At 46.9% G+C, this 18,792-nt stretch overlaps 1 protein-coding gene across 5 annotated transcripts in view; it reads right to left on the reverse strand.

The window, feature by feature from the left end:
* Positions 1-18,792, reverse strand: part of FBXW11 (F-box and WD repeat domain containing 11) — a 72,534-nt gene that overhangs the window by 50,816 nt on the left and 2,926 nt on the right. Inside the window, exons 1-2 of one of the 5 annotated variants that reach the window (XM_084295140.1) lie at positions 15,862-15,877; positions 13,904-13,983 (exon numbers count right to left, since the gene is read on the reverse strand). The exons of 1 other annotated variant lie outside the window; for it this stretch is intronic. Coding sequence is in view for 1 of the 4 variants with exons in the window: in XM_084295136.1 (XP_084151262.1) it covers positions 5,700-5,801 (102 nt within the window). In the remaining 3 variants the exon portion in view is untranslated. Of the gene's footprint in view, positions 1-5,699; positions 5,802-10,387; positions 10,405-13,903; positions 13,984-15,861; positions 15,878-18,792 lie in introns of those variants that run through there. 3 more of the 5 variants (XM_084295139.1, XM_084295136.1, XM_084295138.1) reach the window with 3 other exon arrangements.

The raw sequence follows: 18,792 nt of genomic DNA on the forward strand, positions 1-18,792 counted from the left end.
GCACCGCAGTGGGCACAAGGCAACGCCGCTCTCTGCAAAACCCCTGCAGGGGCAGCGCACGCAGCTAACAGCAAACAGAGCCCAGCCCTCAGGGCCTGTAACAGATACCAAGAACTGGAAAAAAAAAAAAAAAAAACATCGTAAAACATCGTGAGAAACTGCTGAAGACAACCCAGATTGATACCAGTATTTAGAGGTAGAGTAACGGGGAGAAAAACGCATGGTTTTACACCAGACCTACAGCCTTCGCAACTCAGGCCACCTCACTGCACAGAAAGGCACAGAGCTGCCACCTGCAGCCGCTTCTACACGCACAGCACGTGGTTTTACAGCTTTCTGTCTCAGAGAGGTCTGTTCTGCACAGAGGGGCAGGCACGAGTATTCCAGATAGAGGAGGGAACTCTCTGTTCCTTAAAAAACAAAAAAAAAAAATCTCTTGTTTAATGGACCTGTTGGCCTGCTTCCAAAAGGGAATGGTAACAGTCCCACTGTTTTGAGGCAAAATACCAGAAAACCTGTCAACGAAGTATTTGTAGTTGATTTCGAACCTAACAGACAAAGGAAAGCAGTTGTCTGGCTGTTCCAGCTCCCTGTAGCAGGTGCGTGGAATAACAACATTTTCAGAAGGATGCAGGCTCCGCACTGCCCGGCTGCTCAGCACTTCCCAATTTGGGATTTCATTTGGAAAAAGTTTGAGTAGAACGCATCTACTGCACTCAGCGGGATTTTGGGAACTAGGTACTATGAAAAAACCAGCACAGCTCTAAAAAAGATGCTGAAGTTCTCACAACAATAAATGAGAACTTAGTTTTCAAATACAATTTCTTGCAGTTACACTCTCCATTTTTGTACTGCTGCCTTGTCTGAAGAGAAACGTCAACCAACAGAAATTGAGAATTAGTAAAGAATAACAAGCAGAAGCTTCAGCAAGCTAATGCTGAATTGCATCCGATCAATAAATTAAACCCCCTTTGTGCCCGAGCTCAGCTGTGATGGCACAGAGATGCCTTACTGCTAAAAAATAATTTCCTTTGCAGGGAATGCTATTGCGAAATAAATGTTAAAACCTAGTGCTCCACAGCTCCACTTGCAAATTCTAAACAGTGATAAATTATGAATTGGCCACTTCAAAAGCCTTTTAAGACCACATTTTTGTGAAGCCAGCTTCCAGTTATGGCGAGTAAATCAATACACTCCCGTCTTCATCTATAAGCAGGGACAACATTGGCAAGAACTCAGCCAATGTCACCTTCCTACTGCTCGCCCACCGTCAGGACACACGTTGGGAGGAGGAAAATGCAAAGGGGAACATCGCAGCTGGGCACGGCGCTGTGCACAGGGCCAGGAGGAGCAGGCACAGCTCAGAAGGCTCTCACAGGCCCTGGTGAGCGCTGGAAGCCCATCACTCCTGTAGCACACTCCTGTGTGCTCTCTTAATGCTTCCACCTACGTACACATTGCGGGAACATCCCTGGAGGTCTTTAAAAGACGTTTAGATGTAGAGCTTAGTGATATGGTTTAATGGAGGACTTGGTAGTGGTAGGTCAGAGGTTGGACTAGGGGATCTTGGAGGTTTCTTCCAGCTTAGGTAATTCTGCGGTTCTGTAACATAAAGGGAAGAGCAGGACAGTGCATCCTGAAGGCTTAACGATTTACTAACAATAAATGAAAAGGTGTAGAAAAAACACACTGGGGGCTCTGAGTAAATAAGAGAAGCAGGAGGAGTCTGAGCTCAGCTACAGAAGAGATATACTACGGTCACTTCAAAAAGCAAGAAAAGAGGCGTCACCAGATAGAAGGAGAAAGCAGTTTGTTGAGCAGCATTTGGTTACTAGATAAATTTTGTTCCATCCATCTACTAATTTATTCCCCAAGCCCGATTTCATCACATCCTACATTATGCAACAATTCAAAGAGAGCCATTTGAGCACTTATCTCCTCTCGCCTTATGATCAGCCTTCAGTTCAGGCTGGGGATGTTTACTTACAGAGCTGGGAGCACCGGGCGCCTCTCTGCGTGACAGCGCTGCCGGGGCTGCCTCCCGCATTAGCGTGGCAAAGCGTTCTCAAGGCCGCTCAAAGCTTCACGAGGATGAAGCTACGGGAGGCCATGGATGCCCAGGGTTGCATTACACAACTGCTACCAGAACCAGTTCCTCTAAACAGGAGTTACCAACACCTAAATGAGGGAGCGGGATGCTTTAATCGCCCGCTCAATTCCATATCAAAGAAAGGATGAGAACAGCAGCTGTGTGAATCCGACTGCGTTCATAATGCTAAGCTCCTGCTACAAAAACAATATTAAAGATAATTAAGTAGTTAAAAACAAGCCCTCGGAATCTACAGTAATTTCAACCATTATTAACTGGCGTTTAATAGCTGCTTTTTAATACAACAATAACAAGTGACAGTAAGTGTCAAGGACTATTTCCAAACAATATTCATTATGCTGGAAGCAAGGATGAGAGCAAACTTCAATACCACAATAGGTATTCTTTTTTATTTAGTGATGTCTCTCTCTCCATTCACTAACAGCAAGCAGAGGGGGAAAATGTGTCCAGAAAACTGTAGAAACAAAGCAGGTATTTCACTGCATGAGAGAAGCAGAGAATACAAAATACGACTGTATCCTGGGGGCTCTTTCTTTGGGGCCCCCAGCACAAGGATGTGGGGCAGTCTGAGTGGGTCCAGAGGAGACCACAAAGGTGATCAGAGGCTGGAGCAGCTCTGCTGTGAAAGAAGGAGGAGGGAGCTGGGGCTGTTCGGCCTGGAGAAGGCTTCAGGGAGACCTCAGTGTGGCTTTTCGGAACTTAAAGGGGGCTTCTAAAAAAGATGGAGATCGACCTTTTGCTCCATCAGGTATTGACAGGACACAGAGGAATGGTTTTAAACTAAGAGAGGGGAGATTTAGATGAGAGGTTAGGAGGCAATTATTCACTCAGAGGGTGGTGAAGGACTGCAACAGGCTGCCCAGAGACGGATGCCCCATCCCTGGAGGTGCTCAAGGCCAGGTTGGACAAGGCCCTGAGCAACCTGATCTGGGGGGTGGCATCCCTGCCCACGGCAGGGGGTTGGCACTTTGAGGTCCCTCCCAGCCCAAGCCATTCTATTCTGTGAAGCTAACTGTAAGGAATTGTAACGCTGCCACCCAACCCACTGGCACCAGGGGATTTCTGCTCAAATGTCACAGCAGAATTTCAGAAGAGCCCAGTTGGGTTTCATTACTGCTAACAGCACTGTGAAAAGGCCGGGGTAAACCTCAGCTCTGCTGCCTTCTGCCACACCAAGCACTCTCGGAGGCTCCACGGGCAAGGGCTGAGACTGGGCACAGCACCCCAGAGACGTTCTGCAGGGGCTCCAGCATTTGGGCGAGGGCTCCTTCCTGCTCTGGTCAGCACTAACTGCTCTCCACACACAACACATACAGACAGCTGATACAACACCCAAATAACTCCTTCCTCTCGCTGAAAAGCTTCTCTATTTCCCTCCTTCAGCTTGCTCAGCAGCATCACTCGATCTGAATGACCGCACGCCTCCTGCTCCACGCGCCCTACCTGCTTCCAGACGGGGGCTCACAGCTTAAGAAACAACAAAGGGCAAGTCACGGTGCCCAAATAAAAAATGGGGAAAGACAGCTGGTGCCACTTTCACTTCCAAGTTCCCCTTGGGACATCACTGAGTCACACGCCTGAAAGGAGAACTTTTTTCTTAAAATATCTCTCACAGATGCTTCTAAGAGATTCAAGAACTCTTGGTCCTGGTTGCAGTTCTACACGCAAAACAAAAATCAAACTTCTCCACACGCACCCAAGACCTTTATTTCAGAACACAATTCAAACCCAAACCCTGCCTTCCCTCTCCGTCTCTCGGCACAGGGCCCGGCCAGCAGGAAGGCACGAGGGGAACGGGCCGGGCACACAACACGGCCACTCTCCACGCACCCAGCCAGCCTCAGAGCAATCCCACCAGCCTCAACAACGCCCTTACACTTGCTGGGATGCAATTTAGTACCAGAATTTGTCAGCACACGGAGCAGGAGGCCTGCACAAACTGTCTGTGTCTGATGACTGGCAGCACAGCCCACAGGTCCGCAACAACTCCCGCACACAACACACATTTGACGTTTGCCAAGTGACACGTCCTGACCTGACGGCTTCGTTAGCCACGGTTTCTAATGATGCCACGGCTCCAACACAGCTAGGAGGAAGCGACAAACTGGGAAGGGCTGGAAAGGCTTCGGGGCCCCCCAGCACCACCTCAGCTCCGAGTGCCCGCTGCACAGCTCTGAGACGCTCTTTGGCCATGGGCAAGTCAGGTACCACAAGAAAAGAGAAATTCCCATTGCTGAAAGTTTTATTTTACCTTTCCAACAGGAGGGTGAGTGTTGAGGAGCAGGGAAAGAGAACAGAAAGGTCTCACACTAGAGCTAGCTTGCAAATATCCCCAAACCTCCGTGACTCACACGGTCGTGCCTGGTGATACCCATGATTTGCCCGTGATGCAGCACTGATTTCTGTAAGGTTCTATTACCCGCCCAAACATTTATCTTGGACATTTTTTTTCCCTGCAAAATAGTATTTCCAAATTGAAAACAAAGCAGTCAAACAGAAAACGGTTGTATTTTAACAGAAAATCTGAAACTTCGATTTGAAATGTAAATTTGCCAGAACATTTTGCATGCAAGAGGAGAGGTTTTTAAACACACAGTTAATCTCTAAGGCAAGACATTCGTGTTATCCAGTGTCTGAACTTAAATGTGCTGGCTGCAAACAGAACTCAATTTGCTTACAAGAAATTGCTTTGTGAATGAAAACTTAAGCATTCGTTTTGTACACATGAGAGACTGAACCACTGAGTAATGCTATTGTGTTCTAAAAGATACTAATATTTAATAATAATTATGTTCTGCTAAAAACTTTACATTCAGCAACACTCCAGGAAGTGCCACAGTCACCATACATTGACTTTCCAAGGCAAATATCCTGGGAGGTGAGAACTTCACTGGTATCCAAATCTCCTTTTCATTACTTATCTTTTTCAATCCCTCCCCCACCTGTAAAGAAACACAAGCAAATCCCCCATCTACAAATTACACAGGCCCAGCTGTAACATTTTACTAGAAGCAGAGCAGAGCTTGATTTAGTGACCCCCACCCCTTGCTCTTCCCTTCTGAGCAGTTACGGGGCTGAGTTAGTTACTCTGTTAACCAACAGGCTCCCCCCGACTCCGCGCTAACTACTCCGCGGTCAGGCATGCGCAATGACTAACCGTAAGGCTGTAACCAGCATCATACTTGGTGGAAAGTAAAAAGCTTACCCTTTCTAAATCAAATCACACAAATATCACAGGCTATGCAGTTCATTGCAATTTAAGAGAAATGGCAAAGCTCATTGCATTTTTTTTTTTAAATTAAACAAGAAAGCAAAACATAGCAGGCAACATGCACAACTATGCTACTTATATCACAACTTGAGTAAACAGGCAATCAAACACAAAAGCTCTCCCCCTCCCGCAGAGATCCTACTGTACAGAAAGCCCGCTTAAGGTGCACTCCTACAATGCAGTTAAGTAGAAGGTTTCAGCAAAGGATGCACAAAAAACATTTAGCAGACTTAACAGTTTGATTAAACAGAGTCCTGAGAGTTTAACAATGTTCAACAGCATACGCATAACATTTACAACAAGAAAGAAGAAAGGCACCTGGAGACATCTGACACTGGGCATGCTCTGCAGGCATCTCAGTGCGCACATGCTCTCTACCAGGTTGGAGCAGCCTAGCCACAAAGACCTTGGCACAGAACACTGCAGGGTGACAAAAAGGAAGGAAGAGAAGAAGCAGTTAGATGCCACAACAAATCACTCAAGGCAGGCAACTCATTAGTACGTTAACGTGGGTACTTATCTACGGCATTTCTACATTCAGCACGAGGTTAGTGGCCAAGGGTAAAATAACGACTGAAGATCCTTTGCAGAAAGCGAGCCGTCCCTCTGCCCTACCAAGGATAACGAGCTCATTTCCCTCGTCCCTCTGCCCTACCAAGGATAACGAGCTCATTTCCCTCGTTTGCAGCCTGCAGGCTTCAGTGCAGGGTGGCAGTGACAACCCCATAGCAGGATGGGAGGTGCGGCAGCACGGGGCCAGAAGCCCAACGATGTGGGTTAAGGGCAGGGGCAAGTCCCCAGAGCATGGGCCTGGGGATTTGGGGGAATTAAGGCTCAGCACCCCACCCCGTCTCATCTTTCCCAAACAATTTGTGCTCATTTGTTCTGACGGCAGAGCCTACGTTAACTCCTGAGGTCACGGTCCATGTATCGGGGCACTGACCCAACCTAAGCGTGTGCTTTAGAAGAGGAAGGCCACCTGGCTACCTTTGGGCTGCAAGACCAAGTTCTGCTTCCTTAAGACATAGCATCCTGCTGCTTTAGTGGGTTATGGGGGTGTTACCAGTTACATGTATCCTGTAAGCCAAATTATGCCCTACCACCGTTAATCACTCATACCACCACCCGAGCCCAAAGGAACCAGGCTTCACGACCCGACTCCACGCTGCTGACACTACAAGGGAGGAAAAGTTTGGAAGTGTTTCACTGCTTAAGCTGGAGAAGTTCACTGCAGACAGACCCTGCAGCCCTTTTACAGCTCGGTGATGTTATTCCACAGTTCCTTTTAAGGGTACAATAGTAACTGCACAACCACCAGAGAAAGCTAGAGAAAAGGATTCAATTACCATCACAAAGCCAGCTCCAAAATTTGGCTCTCAGCATTTTTCATGTGGGCTTCCAATTTAGTTGTGAGAAAGCCCAAATCATCACAAGCCAATCCCACAGGTCACAGCTGAAGCAGAATACCCCAGGTGAAGACCTGGGGAGACCCTTGTTGTGCCAGCAGGGAGGGGCAGGAGGGAACCCAGAGCAACTGAGGAATTGATTTCAATTTATTTCAACCTTTATTTCAATTTTTGTTTCATATCTAACGACTAAAACACAAGGAAGTGTAAGACTTCAGTCCCTGTGCTTAAGAGAAATTAAAGCAAAAACAAGACAAGAATGATCCCAGCAGGTAAAAATAAAATTATTAATGCTATATTGCAAGGTCTTTTCCTTCAATATCAAAATAGGCGAGTTTGAGATTATTAAAAGATTCTTTAAAGCTTAAAGAAACAGGAGTTCTTTGTTAGCTACCAATCAACCCAGTAGGTCAGAATCTTAATCTCAATTTCAAGAAGATGGTCAAAAAAAGATTGTGTTTAAAGACAGGGGATGTGCTGTTCAAATCTATTATGATATTGAAGATGTCGGACCTTATTCAGACCTTACAGTTCTACCTGAAAAGCGTACACAGGCACAGAAAGCTTCCTTTCTGCCCCGTGTCATCATTGGATCCTATTTGGCACAGTTTCTTGATGGTGTTTCAGCAACACTGAGCCATCAACGCTCAGTGCACTTATTAAAGCCTAAAGAAATTTTTGAGTTTTCAAATACAGAGGCCCAGTAAAAACGTTAATTCTGCTCACGTCACTTAGAAGTCACTGATCACAACTCAAAACAGTGTTCTCCCCTAACACCTCCACGTCCAATGCACAGAACCGTGTGTGATCAACCTACACGTGCAGACTTGCCAGGTCCCATCAGCCCTCCAGTGGACTTCAGGAGCCCACAAATCACAAGCTAAAAATCGCTGGTTTAGGCCATCAGCCTGTGCTGGCCTTTAGCAATTACTTTCGCTAAGCAAGCTGAATATTAAGAACTTAAGAGAAATGCGGGTAACTCGAGAATCACTTTTTAATTTAGTTCATAACACATTAGACAAGGAGGCCACTTCCATGCCAAGCGTAAGCCACACAAAAACCTCTCCACGGCATTACGAAACCCTGAATAAAAGGATTTCTAAAAACCACTGGACACTTAACTGCAGCAATGCTATTGCACAATCCTACAAATTAAATATTGCATTCTACTTCACACTAAACCAGGAATGTGCAAATATTTGTGTGCCTCACTGACATGTTATTTCTTGACCCTGTCTGCGTACGAGCTGCTGGTTATAAATAAAACCACAGCAGCGTATTAAGGCTTCTAATTTGTGAATAACAAGGACCTGAACTTATACCCTCGCTTTCCACTTGCCTTTCATCAGGATCCCAGGGAGCTGCAGCACAATTTAATAAAAACTGGGAAAGGGAACAGGAGAAGTGCATAAAACTCACTGCACAGAGTACTGGTCCTAGAGATGGTGGTGCTGGTCCCCAGTGCACTGCAGACAAAAATAGCTAGGTCATCCAGGACAAAAAACAAAAATGGCAAAAATAAAAAAAAGACCAAACTTTAGGAAGTCAGCTCCTGCTCCACAGATCTCTGTGGCTGAGGCCAGAAGTATGGAATATCTTACTGAAAGGGCTTTTTGTTTGTTTTTAAAAAAAAGTTGCGATACTGAATGAATTTCATGTCAGTGCATAAAGCACGTGGGTGTTTTCCCTGGCTGGTGGGCCTCACATTCAGTGCACATTTACACCAGCACCAGTCGCGCTGGCAGGCAAAACCATGGAGGTTAAGATAAAGCCAAACCTCAAGTTTTAAAGCTAATTCTAACTGCAGAGTTTTAGGTGACATATCAAGGCTGCTGTGCTCCTCTGAAGGCAATACTCAGAGGGGAGCAACAAATGGATGCAAGAGGGGCTCTCCAGAGTCACAGCAAGGAGCAAATGATGCTGAAACAATAAATACAGAGAGAAACCATTGTTCTGCCCTTCTGGATACCTTATGTTTATGTTCAAACAAATTAATACCTTAACGCTTTAGTAAGCCAGCCTCAGGAACGACCTTTCAAGATTTAGGTTTCAATCTTAAGTCACAAATTGAAAAAAAAAGTATGCAAAGATTTGAATTTGCATTCCACGCAAAATTTTAAATCTTTAACAGTTAAAAAAAGGAATATGCTTTTAAGTCTTTCAGGTTAGATGCTAAGAACTTGTTATACGAATAGTAAAGCATGCAGCAATGTTCTGATAAATCAAATTTGGAGGTAATAACTTCTTAGGATAAAGGTTAAAGAATTGAGCAGCCCCTGGACAATGTAAAGTTTCTGTTCACTTGGGACGTCGCACAGGTGCAGAGCAGCGTTGAGTTAAAGCCCTGTAAAATGTCCAGAAACCTTTGGTTTCAGTGCATTTAAAATTAGAACTCACATCCAAACAGAAACATTCACAATTTTATACCAAGTTGGCTCAAGAAATGCATATGGACTAGAGCCTGTGCTCCTGGTGGAGCTAACACACACTTTATGACCAGTGATGGAAACGCTGCGGTGTCACAGTTCAGAAAGCATCAGCACCACAAGGCCTTCTCAGTAGAACTTTCATAAAGTATCATAGCTCTGACCTCAAGCATTTCCACCAAAACTACATCCATTTCCTTTATATAAAATAATTTAAGGATTCAAAATGTGTCGTGGGACATTTACAGATTTTGAGGTTCTGTTCTTAAGGTTAAAATATCCTTGCTTTTGAAAAGGTTTCTAGACAGCTGAAAAGAGAATGGGGAAGGGAGGTACTTTTGAATTTTGAAGAGAAATACAGAAAAACAAATGAATTGTCTAATAAACTTCATTTTTCAAGAAGCATTGCTAACCATATGCATTCACTCCCTCTGCCACTGCTTTCTTTCTTACACAGTTTATTACACGATCAAAATTGAGCACAAGTACCTAACAAATCATTCAAGTTCCCAAATTCTGAAGTGCTTTTCCCAACTTCCTTGTGAAAACAAAGCAGCTCCTCAGGAAGTTTAGCTCGTGTTCTGCATTTCTTGGAAGTCCTTTCCAACCTTAACAGTTCTACTCTATGATTTCTGTAGAGCTATGAATAGATTCAGCCTGGCAGAGTCAGGTACAACCAAAAACCTTCAGCCTTCACTCTGAACTCCTCACGCTTTTAGTTGTCAGAAACTCATGGGCAACTCTACGTTTGTAATGGGCGTGTGGTTTACTTTGATGTAGGCCCGGACCAACAGAACTGATGCTTTTTTATTTCCATTAGCCCTCTCGATTGATAAATACACGGGGTAACCGCTGATACTTAAAATGTTCTGTGCCTGCAAGTGACGCAGCCACTGCTAGCTCAGACGGAGTGCTGCACAGAGGGGCAGGCCCACAAGCGCTGCTCGACTTGCAGACAGCCAGGACGTTTTATGCAAGTTTTAGGCTCCCGAGTCAAATTTAGTATCAAGCCCAGATTTCTCAAAAATCTGCATTAAGCTCAATAAAAAAAAATATAAAGCAGTAACGCTGTTCAAAGGCCTTCAGCATTATTTTACACTCAGCAAGGAACAGTTGCCAACTACTCAGCAAGCCCCGGCCCCTTGTGCTAGCTGGGACACCCTCTAGCTCTTACCTGCTGTCGGTACCTTACGCAATTCATTCAAACCATCTGTGAGCAGAACAGTGCTGCAACAACTAGGTATCGGAACAAGTGCTCTGAGTATTGCAAGACAGAGAGAATGAAGAGTGTCAAAGTATACTTGTCATTGTGAATATCTGATCGGAAACGAAGTGTGGGGGCATGCACGTAACACGAATAAGCATGTTCCACAAGCGACAGCCTGGCTTGGCACGGTACCACATTCACTGCGCTGCACATTTTGGCACGCTTGGTACCTTTGCTGAGGTACTCTGAAACGAAACAACTGGGATGAGACCAATAGCAGTACTTCGTACTCTTTTTCATTTCAAAACCAAGATGTCCCTTGAGAGATGGGTGTGCTCACATGCTCCATACAAGCTGGAAGTGGTGGCATCGCATCACTACCTTTTCCACAGACAAAATGCAATCTCACGTCCAGACTTGAGTGCCTGATTTGGAAGGCTGTCCGAGTACCATTCTTACAATGCATTTCCAAAATGCAAGGAGTTTCTCTCACATGTTCTGCTTTAAGAACAGCTGCATTCTCAGGTCAAGAAAGTTGTCCTTGTACAAAAGATTTAGCTTGCTCTTGGGTTTCTTTCTGTGCTTTGGAGAACTAGGGAAGTTAAAAATGAGTTTCTTGAAAATAAGTATCGGAGCAGTAAGCTCATCTTCTCTTGTAAAATGCTTTTGATTTTTCCTTTATTGTTAGTAGATCATTCAAAAAATAGGAAACCAATAGCTGAGTCACTCTTGCATTAGAAAAATCTATTCAGAAAAACGATTGCCATTCACATTGCTCAGTGGTACAACCTCCCAATTGTCATTCAAGTTCTGCACGTAAGCTTCTTGCATTTGGAGGAAAACACTAAGTGAGAAATTAGGAAATATAAAGCAAGGCAAATGAGGAGAAATTTATCTGATAAATTATTTTCCATTACCACGCAGTTCTTCTAATAGGGCAATGAATTCACAGAAGCGTGATCAATAATGCAGTCCCGCTCTGCTCCTGAAGATCAAAGTATGCGTTTGCTACAACAAAATGAACGCTACAAAAGGAACACGGATTCAGTGGAGAAGAGATTAAGTGCTTTCTTTGCATATAACAACAACCTTACTCCGTTATAATTTATTCATCAGAATAAGACTCGTGAGATGCAGTACCTTGTTTTCAGGAGGACACAGAAGACTACAGAGAAAACCCTCATACATTTACGTTGTAGTCACTCTTCATTGTTAACTGAAAGCAGTCTAAATTTTCCAAAACACGCAGTTTTTAGGTTAAGCTTTGCTTCCTTCATACAGTGACACCCCAATTCCAACAATTGCAAAACTTCTGACTTACAGTATTCCTTGCTGCACTAGCACATCCTACATTATATAAAAAAGCCATTTTGAAAGAAAACTGGCTTTCTTACTCTCTTATGCAGGAGGAACAGAGGTGCTACAGACATCTACAGACAGCACTACACCTGCTAATAGTAAATCATAACTGGAAAAAGACCTAGCACTGCCAACTGAAATAGCAGAAACTTTAAAGTTGAATACTCACGAAACTGTAGATGAAGCTTGCCTAAAACTGTACGAGCTGGCTCAGACTCTTCCTGAATTCAGTTTTCAAGGACAGGGACTAACACAATCTAACAAAAACATTAACCTGATCTAAAAACACAGCCTGGACAAGGCAGCGTGCATTTTAACTTGCCTAGTTTAAATAAGTATGAATTCCAGGCTTAGTACATAGTAAAATGGTAGATTTGCATTCGGTGTCTGTATTTTAAATGTTGCACAGGGGCATTTAAACAGCCTTTGAAAGCCAGGTTACATTTTACTTTAAAAAAAACAAGATCCAGAACCCAGACAAGAACTGAGCCTCCAACCTGCACATGCTTCCATGCAGGTTCAGCTGAGCCTTTGGCAGAACCGTTCTGGGTTTTCAACAGCTAAGCACTTCATACAACATTAAATATCCTAACGCTGGGGATCTTAATCAGCAGGAGCACGCAATTACACTTCCCCTTTCCCCCACCCCCAGTGTATTTAAATTATTTCCTTGTTTCAGTTTTCATCATTAAAGATGTCGAGATCACTTCTGTCTCCCCGTTCCCTCAGTTCAGAGGAGGGCACGCCCCAAGGGGAAATGCTCCATGGGAAGATTTTATTTCACCGGGTGAAACTGGTCAGCACACGGGACAAACCCAGTTTGATATTAGAACAGACTGCAGGAAATGTGGCAGACTAAGGTTAACAAGCGTTTTCCTTTGATTTTCCCTCAGACTTTTTTTTTTTTTTTTTTTTTTTTTTTAAGAATTGTACTAGAAAAGCGTGCCCAAGTCTTGTCCACCCTAACCAAATAAAATTCAAGTACTCAGAAAACTAGGCCAGGAAACAACAGTATCCTGTGCACAAATAATTTGTTATAGATGTATTCATCAATTAAATGCAAGGCTAATTTCTGCACAAAATACCACACCAGCAAAACAAACGCGCAGCTAACGCAGTCCGTGATATCAACAGCACCTACAAGAGTTTCTTCTACAGTATGTTAAATACCGAGGCCTTCACGTTTGTTTTAATGGCTGTCTACAAGAGAGCACTCAAGCAGCTTAGCGTTATGGCTATTAACATCAGAAGGAATCGAGGCGTACCTGCTTCCTACTAACTTTAGCAGTAAGTGGCCGGGTTCATGGAAGCGCTACCTTGGAGTACAGCTGGGCGTTAAGAGGGGTGAATCACGCTCACACCAGGTGTTCAAGGCACTTCACTTTTTGCTCTCTCAGCCAGGGATCTGGGAGCCAAACGCCTCCCAGACTCATCCTTACGATATCATCTGGTAGCCTTTTAGTCACATCAAAGTCTCGGTAAGGGGACTCCAAATACGAGCACGCTCCCCTGCTCTGAAACAAACCTGCTGCAGCTCTGAGGCACCTCCCTGAAACCCTGCCTTAGGGCTGGCTCAGCGCTGCTCTCAAACACCACCACCAGGACTTGCAGTTGAGACCTCGTTAAGGATTTACCAGGCTGACTCCATGCGCTGCCCACAACACCATCTCAAGCGGCATGTCCACGGGGTAAAGCTACTGGGATTCGTAACACAAACAGCTGGAGCGAGTTCCCTAAAGCTCTCATGAGAAAACAGGGCCAGAAATCAGAGCAGATAGCTACTACTCTCTGAACTCCACTGAGAAGTTCAACAAAGCCATTGATAAGGCTGCTTTCTCCCTTCAGAAGCGAGATTTGTCAGCTGTTTGCTCAGTGTCCCTTTATCTGCAGATACTGCTCCCTAGCTCTGCAGGTCCTAGGGCCGTCCTGCAGGGCAGACCTGCACTTCCCTACTGATGTGTGTGTTCACTGGCTGGGCCTTCTCTTACTCTAAACTCGCCTCAGCAGCTACCTGGGTGAGCTCTAGTATGTAAGGGACATGAAGCAGTTAAAGCAGGATACTGAATTTGCGGACAAACTCATCTAAGCAGAAGCAGCAAGAGATAGTACAGGGTGACTTCTTACCTGAAACTTTGTTTCTGGGCTTCAGATCCACCAATCCAGAATGAAAGGGGATTCGAATGGGTTTTCCTTCTCAGACTTGTCTGTTAAAAGAGAGCAGCCAATCATCTTCAGCTTGGTGCACCTACTGCTTTCGTGAACGAAATCCCCATCACGTACTGCTAGCGCTGTTAGACGAGCAGCCTACACACCCTGCCGGTCCGCAACGACTGCGTTAGTGGGGTCATCGGATTGGTGGATCTAAGACAGAGAAACGGGCTCACGGACCAGAAATCGCTCTGTCCCGCACCCTGCGTCAACCCATCCTAAAACAAGGGTGTTGGGCAGCAGCTCGCTTGGCCAAGATTAAGGAAGACGAGAAGAAACTACAGGGCAAACAGCGGAGCAAACGCTAAAGCTTCGTCCTCCGCTCCAAGGACCACTAGAGTGGCAGCACACAGCTTTGCGAAGCACCTCCACTTCTCCTCACTGCCATCCACGTGCTCTAGAGCACATCACTGCCCTGATTCTCTGCCTTTTTCCAGACCCAGAGTGATCTGACTTCCCTTACGTACCAGCTGCGCAAAGATGGAGCCTTCAAGACACGACCTGAAGGCGAGCACTGACTTCAGGAGCTCCTCAGCATCGCTGCGGCTCTGCAGCAGGTCCTGCACCCAGGAGCAAGGTGAGGCACGCTCCCCCTGAGCGAGGTAAGGGAAAGCTGCCCCTCACTAAGCGAGATGGCGAAGGGGCTTCAGCCAGCACTTCAGCAGCGTGCTCAGAGTCAAGAACGACAGATGTGAAGTGGCTTTGGCTGCAACACCTACGAGAAGGAAGCCAGCAGAAGCGCACACTGTGCCCGTGCCAGAACTAAGAGCAAAAGCCTATCCAAAAGTGAGGAGGCTGCGAGCCTCCCAGCCACATCTCCTAACGGCTTGGGCCAGACCTACAGAAGAACCTCCCCTATCAGGGACAGCACTCCCTAGAACACTGCTGCAGTATCCAGAGAAGGACAGGTCAACACCGCCTCTCCCACCTTCCCTCTCCTCTCCAGTCCCTCCAGAGAACTGAACCAAGCGTTCCTCGGCCTCCACAACAGTGCCCTGTGCCTTGAGACAGGAGCTGCAAGGAGAAGGATGGAGAAGAGTTATGGGCACGGCTGTCCAGAGCTCCCTGAAGAAAGGAGCATCTTCACCGAGGGTGACTGGTAAGGTAACAGCTACAGGGCAACGTTTCAAGGGCAGAGCAGGGCTGTAAGTCTGACACCGTGCCCAATCTATGAATTTTAAGGCTGCCAAGTAAAGCGCTAAGATGTCAAGGCATATGACTCAGAATTTAAGAGCATAATATACCTCAGTAACAAGACAGCTATCAAAATTATATAAATGTGCTGATTTGCTAAGTCAACGGAGCCAGCAGGATGGTAGAAGGAGAGGCAGGGAGTGTGACAGCACTGGTCTGATTTTTCTCTTGGAAGCAGCGGAGCGATGGAGACAGCCCCGCTATCACGTTTCCCTGGCTAGTCCTTCGCTGCCCAGATAGAATTGCTTCAAAGATTCTCTCTCAAACACAAGCTGTAATTGTAACTTCAGTTTTGCAAACAGATTCCGAACGTAGATTTCCACAAAGCTGCGTGTATTTTTGTCCGAGACCCTGCAATTGGCATGACTTGACAGAAGATTTGAACAGAGCGGCATTGTGCAAGCCGCTCTGACGTAGCCACACGTCCCAGAAGGGCACACGATGCGAGTCGTCACCATTTGGGGGCCAAAATTCCCTACACAACGACTCGCAGCAACCGGAAACTTACAGCGCGGCCACGCAGCTCCTAAGGCTGAACATACAGCTGCCTGTCTGCCCCGAGCCTGCGAAGGAAACAACTCTTCTCAGTGCTGCACGGCTAAAAGGTGACCCCAAAAGGTTTGTACTGGTTCACACTGAAGGCACGTCGGTCCCTGTTCCTGGCAGGGTCAGGTACCTACCTACATCTTAGAGATTTCTGTCTGCATGTGTAGGAAAGCGGGCCTGGGAAGCAGAATTGTTCTTCAGTTCCCTACAGAAATTTCAGCTTTGCAGGGTACAAGCAGAGGGATGCAACTCCTGGGGGATGTGGATAAACCGAGCAATGAAGAAACACCACGCCTCCAAACGCTCCCGTTGTTAATTTCGCCTGTATGAGAAGCAAAGTAAGTTTCCAAAAAGTCAGCACTTTTTTTGTTATTAAAGCACAAAAGGCACTGCATTATTTTTGCATTATCTGGTCTCAGTCACGCACCGCTCATAGTGGGAAATGTGTGAAAGTAATAGAGGAAAATGGAGTAGGCTGTCAGATGTCACACCACGGAGCTCAGAAATACGCCAAGAAACTGGGGAAGGAAGGGATTTTCCAGAAAAAGTGGATTTTCTGTGAACACCGAAGCATTATCAATACCATGGAAATCAAACTGCGAAATCAGATTACATAACGAACAGCAGCATTAGTGCGAAGAAATCATCCCGAGAAGACAGCTGGAATGTAAGTATTGTTATTAATCAGCATTAGTTTAACCAACCCGGCACAGATTCTCCTTTCCCTTCAATTTATTTTCTGCCTTGCAACGACAACAAGAACGCGACTCGTCACCGAGCAGCCCTCTCGCAGCCACGGTCTCTTATTTTCTCCCACACATTGTTTGTCTCCCCTTGGCACGTTTGCCACAAGCCCCATTTCGTTCCACGCTGCTGCACGAGCACCCCGAGCAGCGCAGGAAGCTGAAACTGAAAACGCAAAAGCCAAACGGTGACCTCTAAACTCCACGGCAATAAAACGTAACACATCAAAAACACACAACGTGCTGATTGAACAAGTGGCGGAGGCGGTTCAGAAAACACAGATGAAACCAAAACGTCCGGCCAGCCTTCAGCGGACACCGCCAGGCCTCCCTACGGCACAGCCTGCAAGAAGCCAGCCCGGTTTGGTGTGCCGGGGTGCTGGGGCAATGCTCACTGCTCACCCACATTTTTAGCAACATGAACGCCTCGAAGGGACGCAGTCGGCGCGGTCTGGAAGGCACAAACGGCGCGGGTGCGTTTTTATGGCTTTTTGCAGGAGCACCCCAAGAGCCCGTCTGTCAGAGGGGCACTGCAGCGCACCACGAGGTGCCACCCCCTCTCCGGTGGCAGCCAGGCACCGTATTTCTGAGCCTAATTCAGGGCCCGCAGGCAGCACGGCACCTTCCCAGTACCTGAGGTGCCCAGAGGCTGTGGAGTTACCTGCGCTTTTTGGGCAACGAGGTCACTTCACCTGCCGCTCCGCGTTTGCTCGCTGCTGTTACAAAGGCAGGCAGATTTAGTAACGCTGGATAATTTAACTGAATCGAGGGAAAAATCTCCTTCTCAAATGAGATTTAGCGAGCCCTCGGTGAAACACAAGCATTTGGTTTCCCAAAAAAACTGCAGATTTCCCTTACTGAGGGCTAGAAGAGATTTCAGATCGGAGCTTTCCCTACAAGGGGAACACGCGCAGTTCTCCTTCATCTGGGCAAACCGACGGCTGCCGCCGTACAAATCCCTGCTTCAGATGAGTTTATTTTTAATTTGCAACCTCTGTTCCGCATCCCTGTGTTCGCCGCATCCCCTCTTCCCTTCGCCAGCCCGCTGCCCCCCTCAGCCCATTGTTTTATCTAACCCTTCCCCAAAGATACAGCTTTCCACACTTCTTTGTCTACTTCCCTCATTTCATCATCACTCTGCTGGCTCTGAATTCAGTTGCCTAGCTCTAATTCATTTTCTTAAGCTCTTCCTTCCCATTTTCTGCACCGCTGCCAAAGTCACAGCAATCTACTCGCTTTATATATTCCTCCTTCCTCTTACAGGCACTCTGAAGCGCGGCTGTCACTCTGATGGCCTCTGCAGCAGCACAGCCCTTAAATCCGCTGCCCCGAAGGCTCCTCCGTGCCCTCCACGCAGCCTCCTCACCAGCCACCGCCTCCCGAGACACCCGCTCGAGCCATTTCCCTTTCCCCCCCCAGTATGAAACAGTTCGACACGCTTTTCACTGCACGCTTTAAGGCCTGGCATGCAGCTCGCAACGCTGCTCGTTTAGCTAATGAAGATTAAAAAAAGCCAGCTGCAAGGCACGCTCTGCTAGCCCAGCGGAGAAAGCGCAGCCAGCAGCCCGTGCGACGTTTGTGAACCTGCGCAGGAGCTGCCCGTCTGCCCCCAGCCTGACGAAGATCTGAGCGGTGACATTTGAGCCACAACAGTACCGCCTTTGTTCCGGATGCAAATCCCATCACTGCCCAGTCCATCTGGATCTCTATCGCCACTGAAGTCAACTCTTTGAAGGATTCCTCTGAGAGGAATCAGAAAAACTTAACCAAGTGCAACTGTCTGCTTGGCTTGTGCTGACTGAGACAGGGGGGCACGTTCCTACCAAGACACGTGCAGCAGGCGTCTTTCAGCCTCCAAGCAGAACGCTGCCATTTGTTTTGCCCTGAACAACTGCACAGAGTTTGGGGCACAGCCTCGGCCAGCTGCAGTAACCCTCGGAGCTGCAGGCACCGGTGGCACGGCCCGGGCCAAGCGGCTGCTGGCACAGCGCTCCTGGGCGCAGCGCTTCGCTCTGGGACATCACCTGTGGAACATGAGGGCCGGCAGCTCCCGTGCAAGCTCCGCCAGGAGAAACCAAAAGGCTTTTGGCGAGATACTCGATTGTAGTTCTTCATTTATTATTTACCGAGGCACTTCAACGCCGCTGGACACTTAGGAGACACTCTAGCCAACAAAGGCAAAACCCTTTCCGCATGCGTAGCGTTAAGGCACGGCTGGCAGACGCTGCTCACGAGCCTGGCAGGGCGCTTCCCAGGCAGGGCCTTCCCACAGCGCCGGGCTGAATTCAATCTGCCAACGCTGCAGCAGAGGGATCTGTGTTC

The sequence above is a fragment of the Netta rufina genome (assembly GCF_964035555.1).
Source record: "Netta rufina genome assembly, chromosome: 14".
Taxonomy (NCBI): domain Eukaryota; kingdom Metazoa; phylum Chordata; class Aves; order Anseriformes; family Anatidae; genus Netta; species Netta rufina.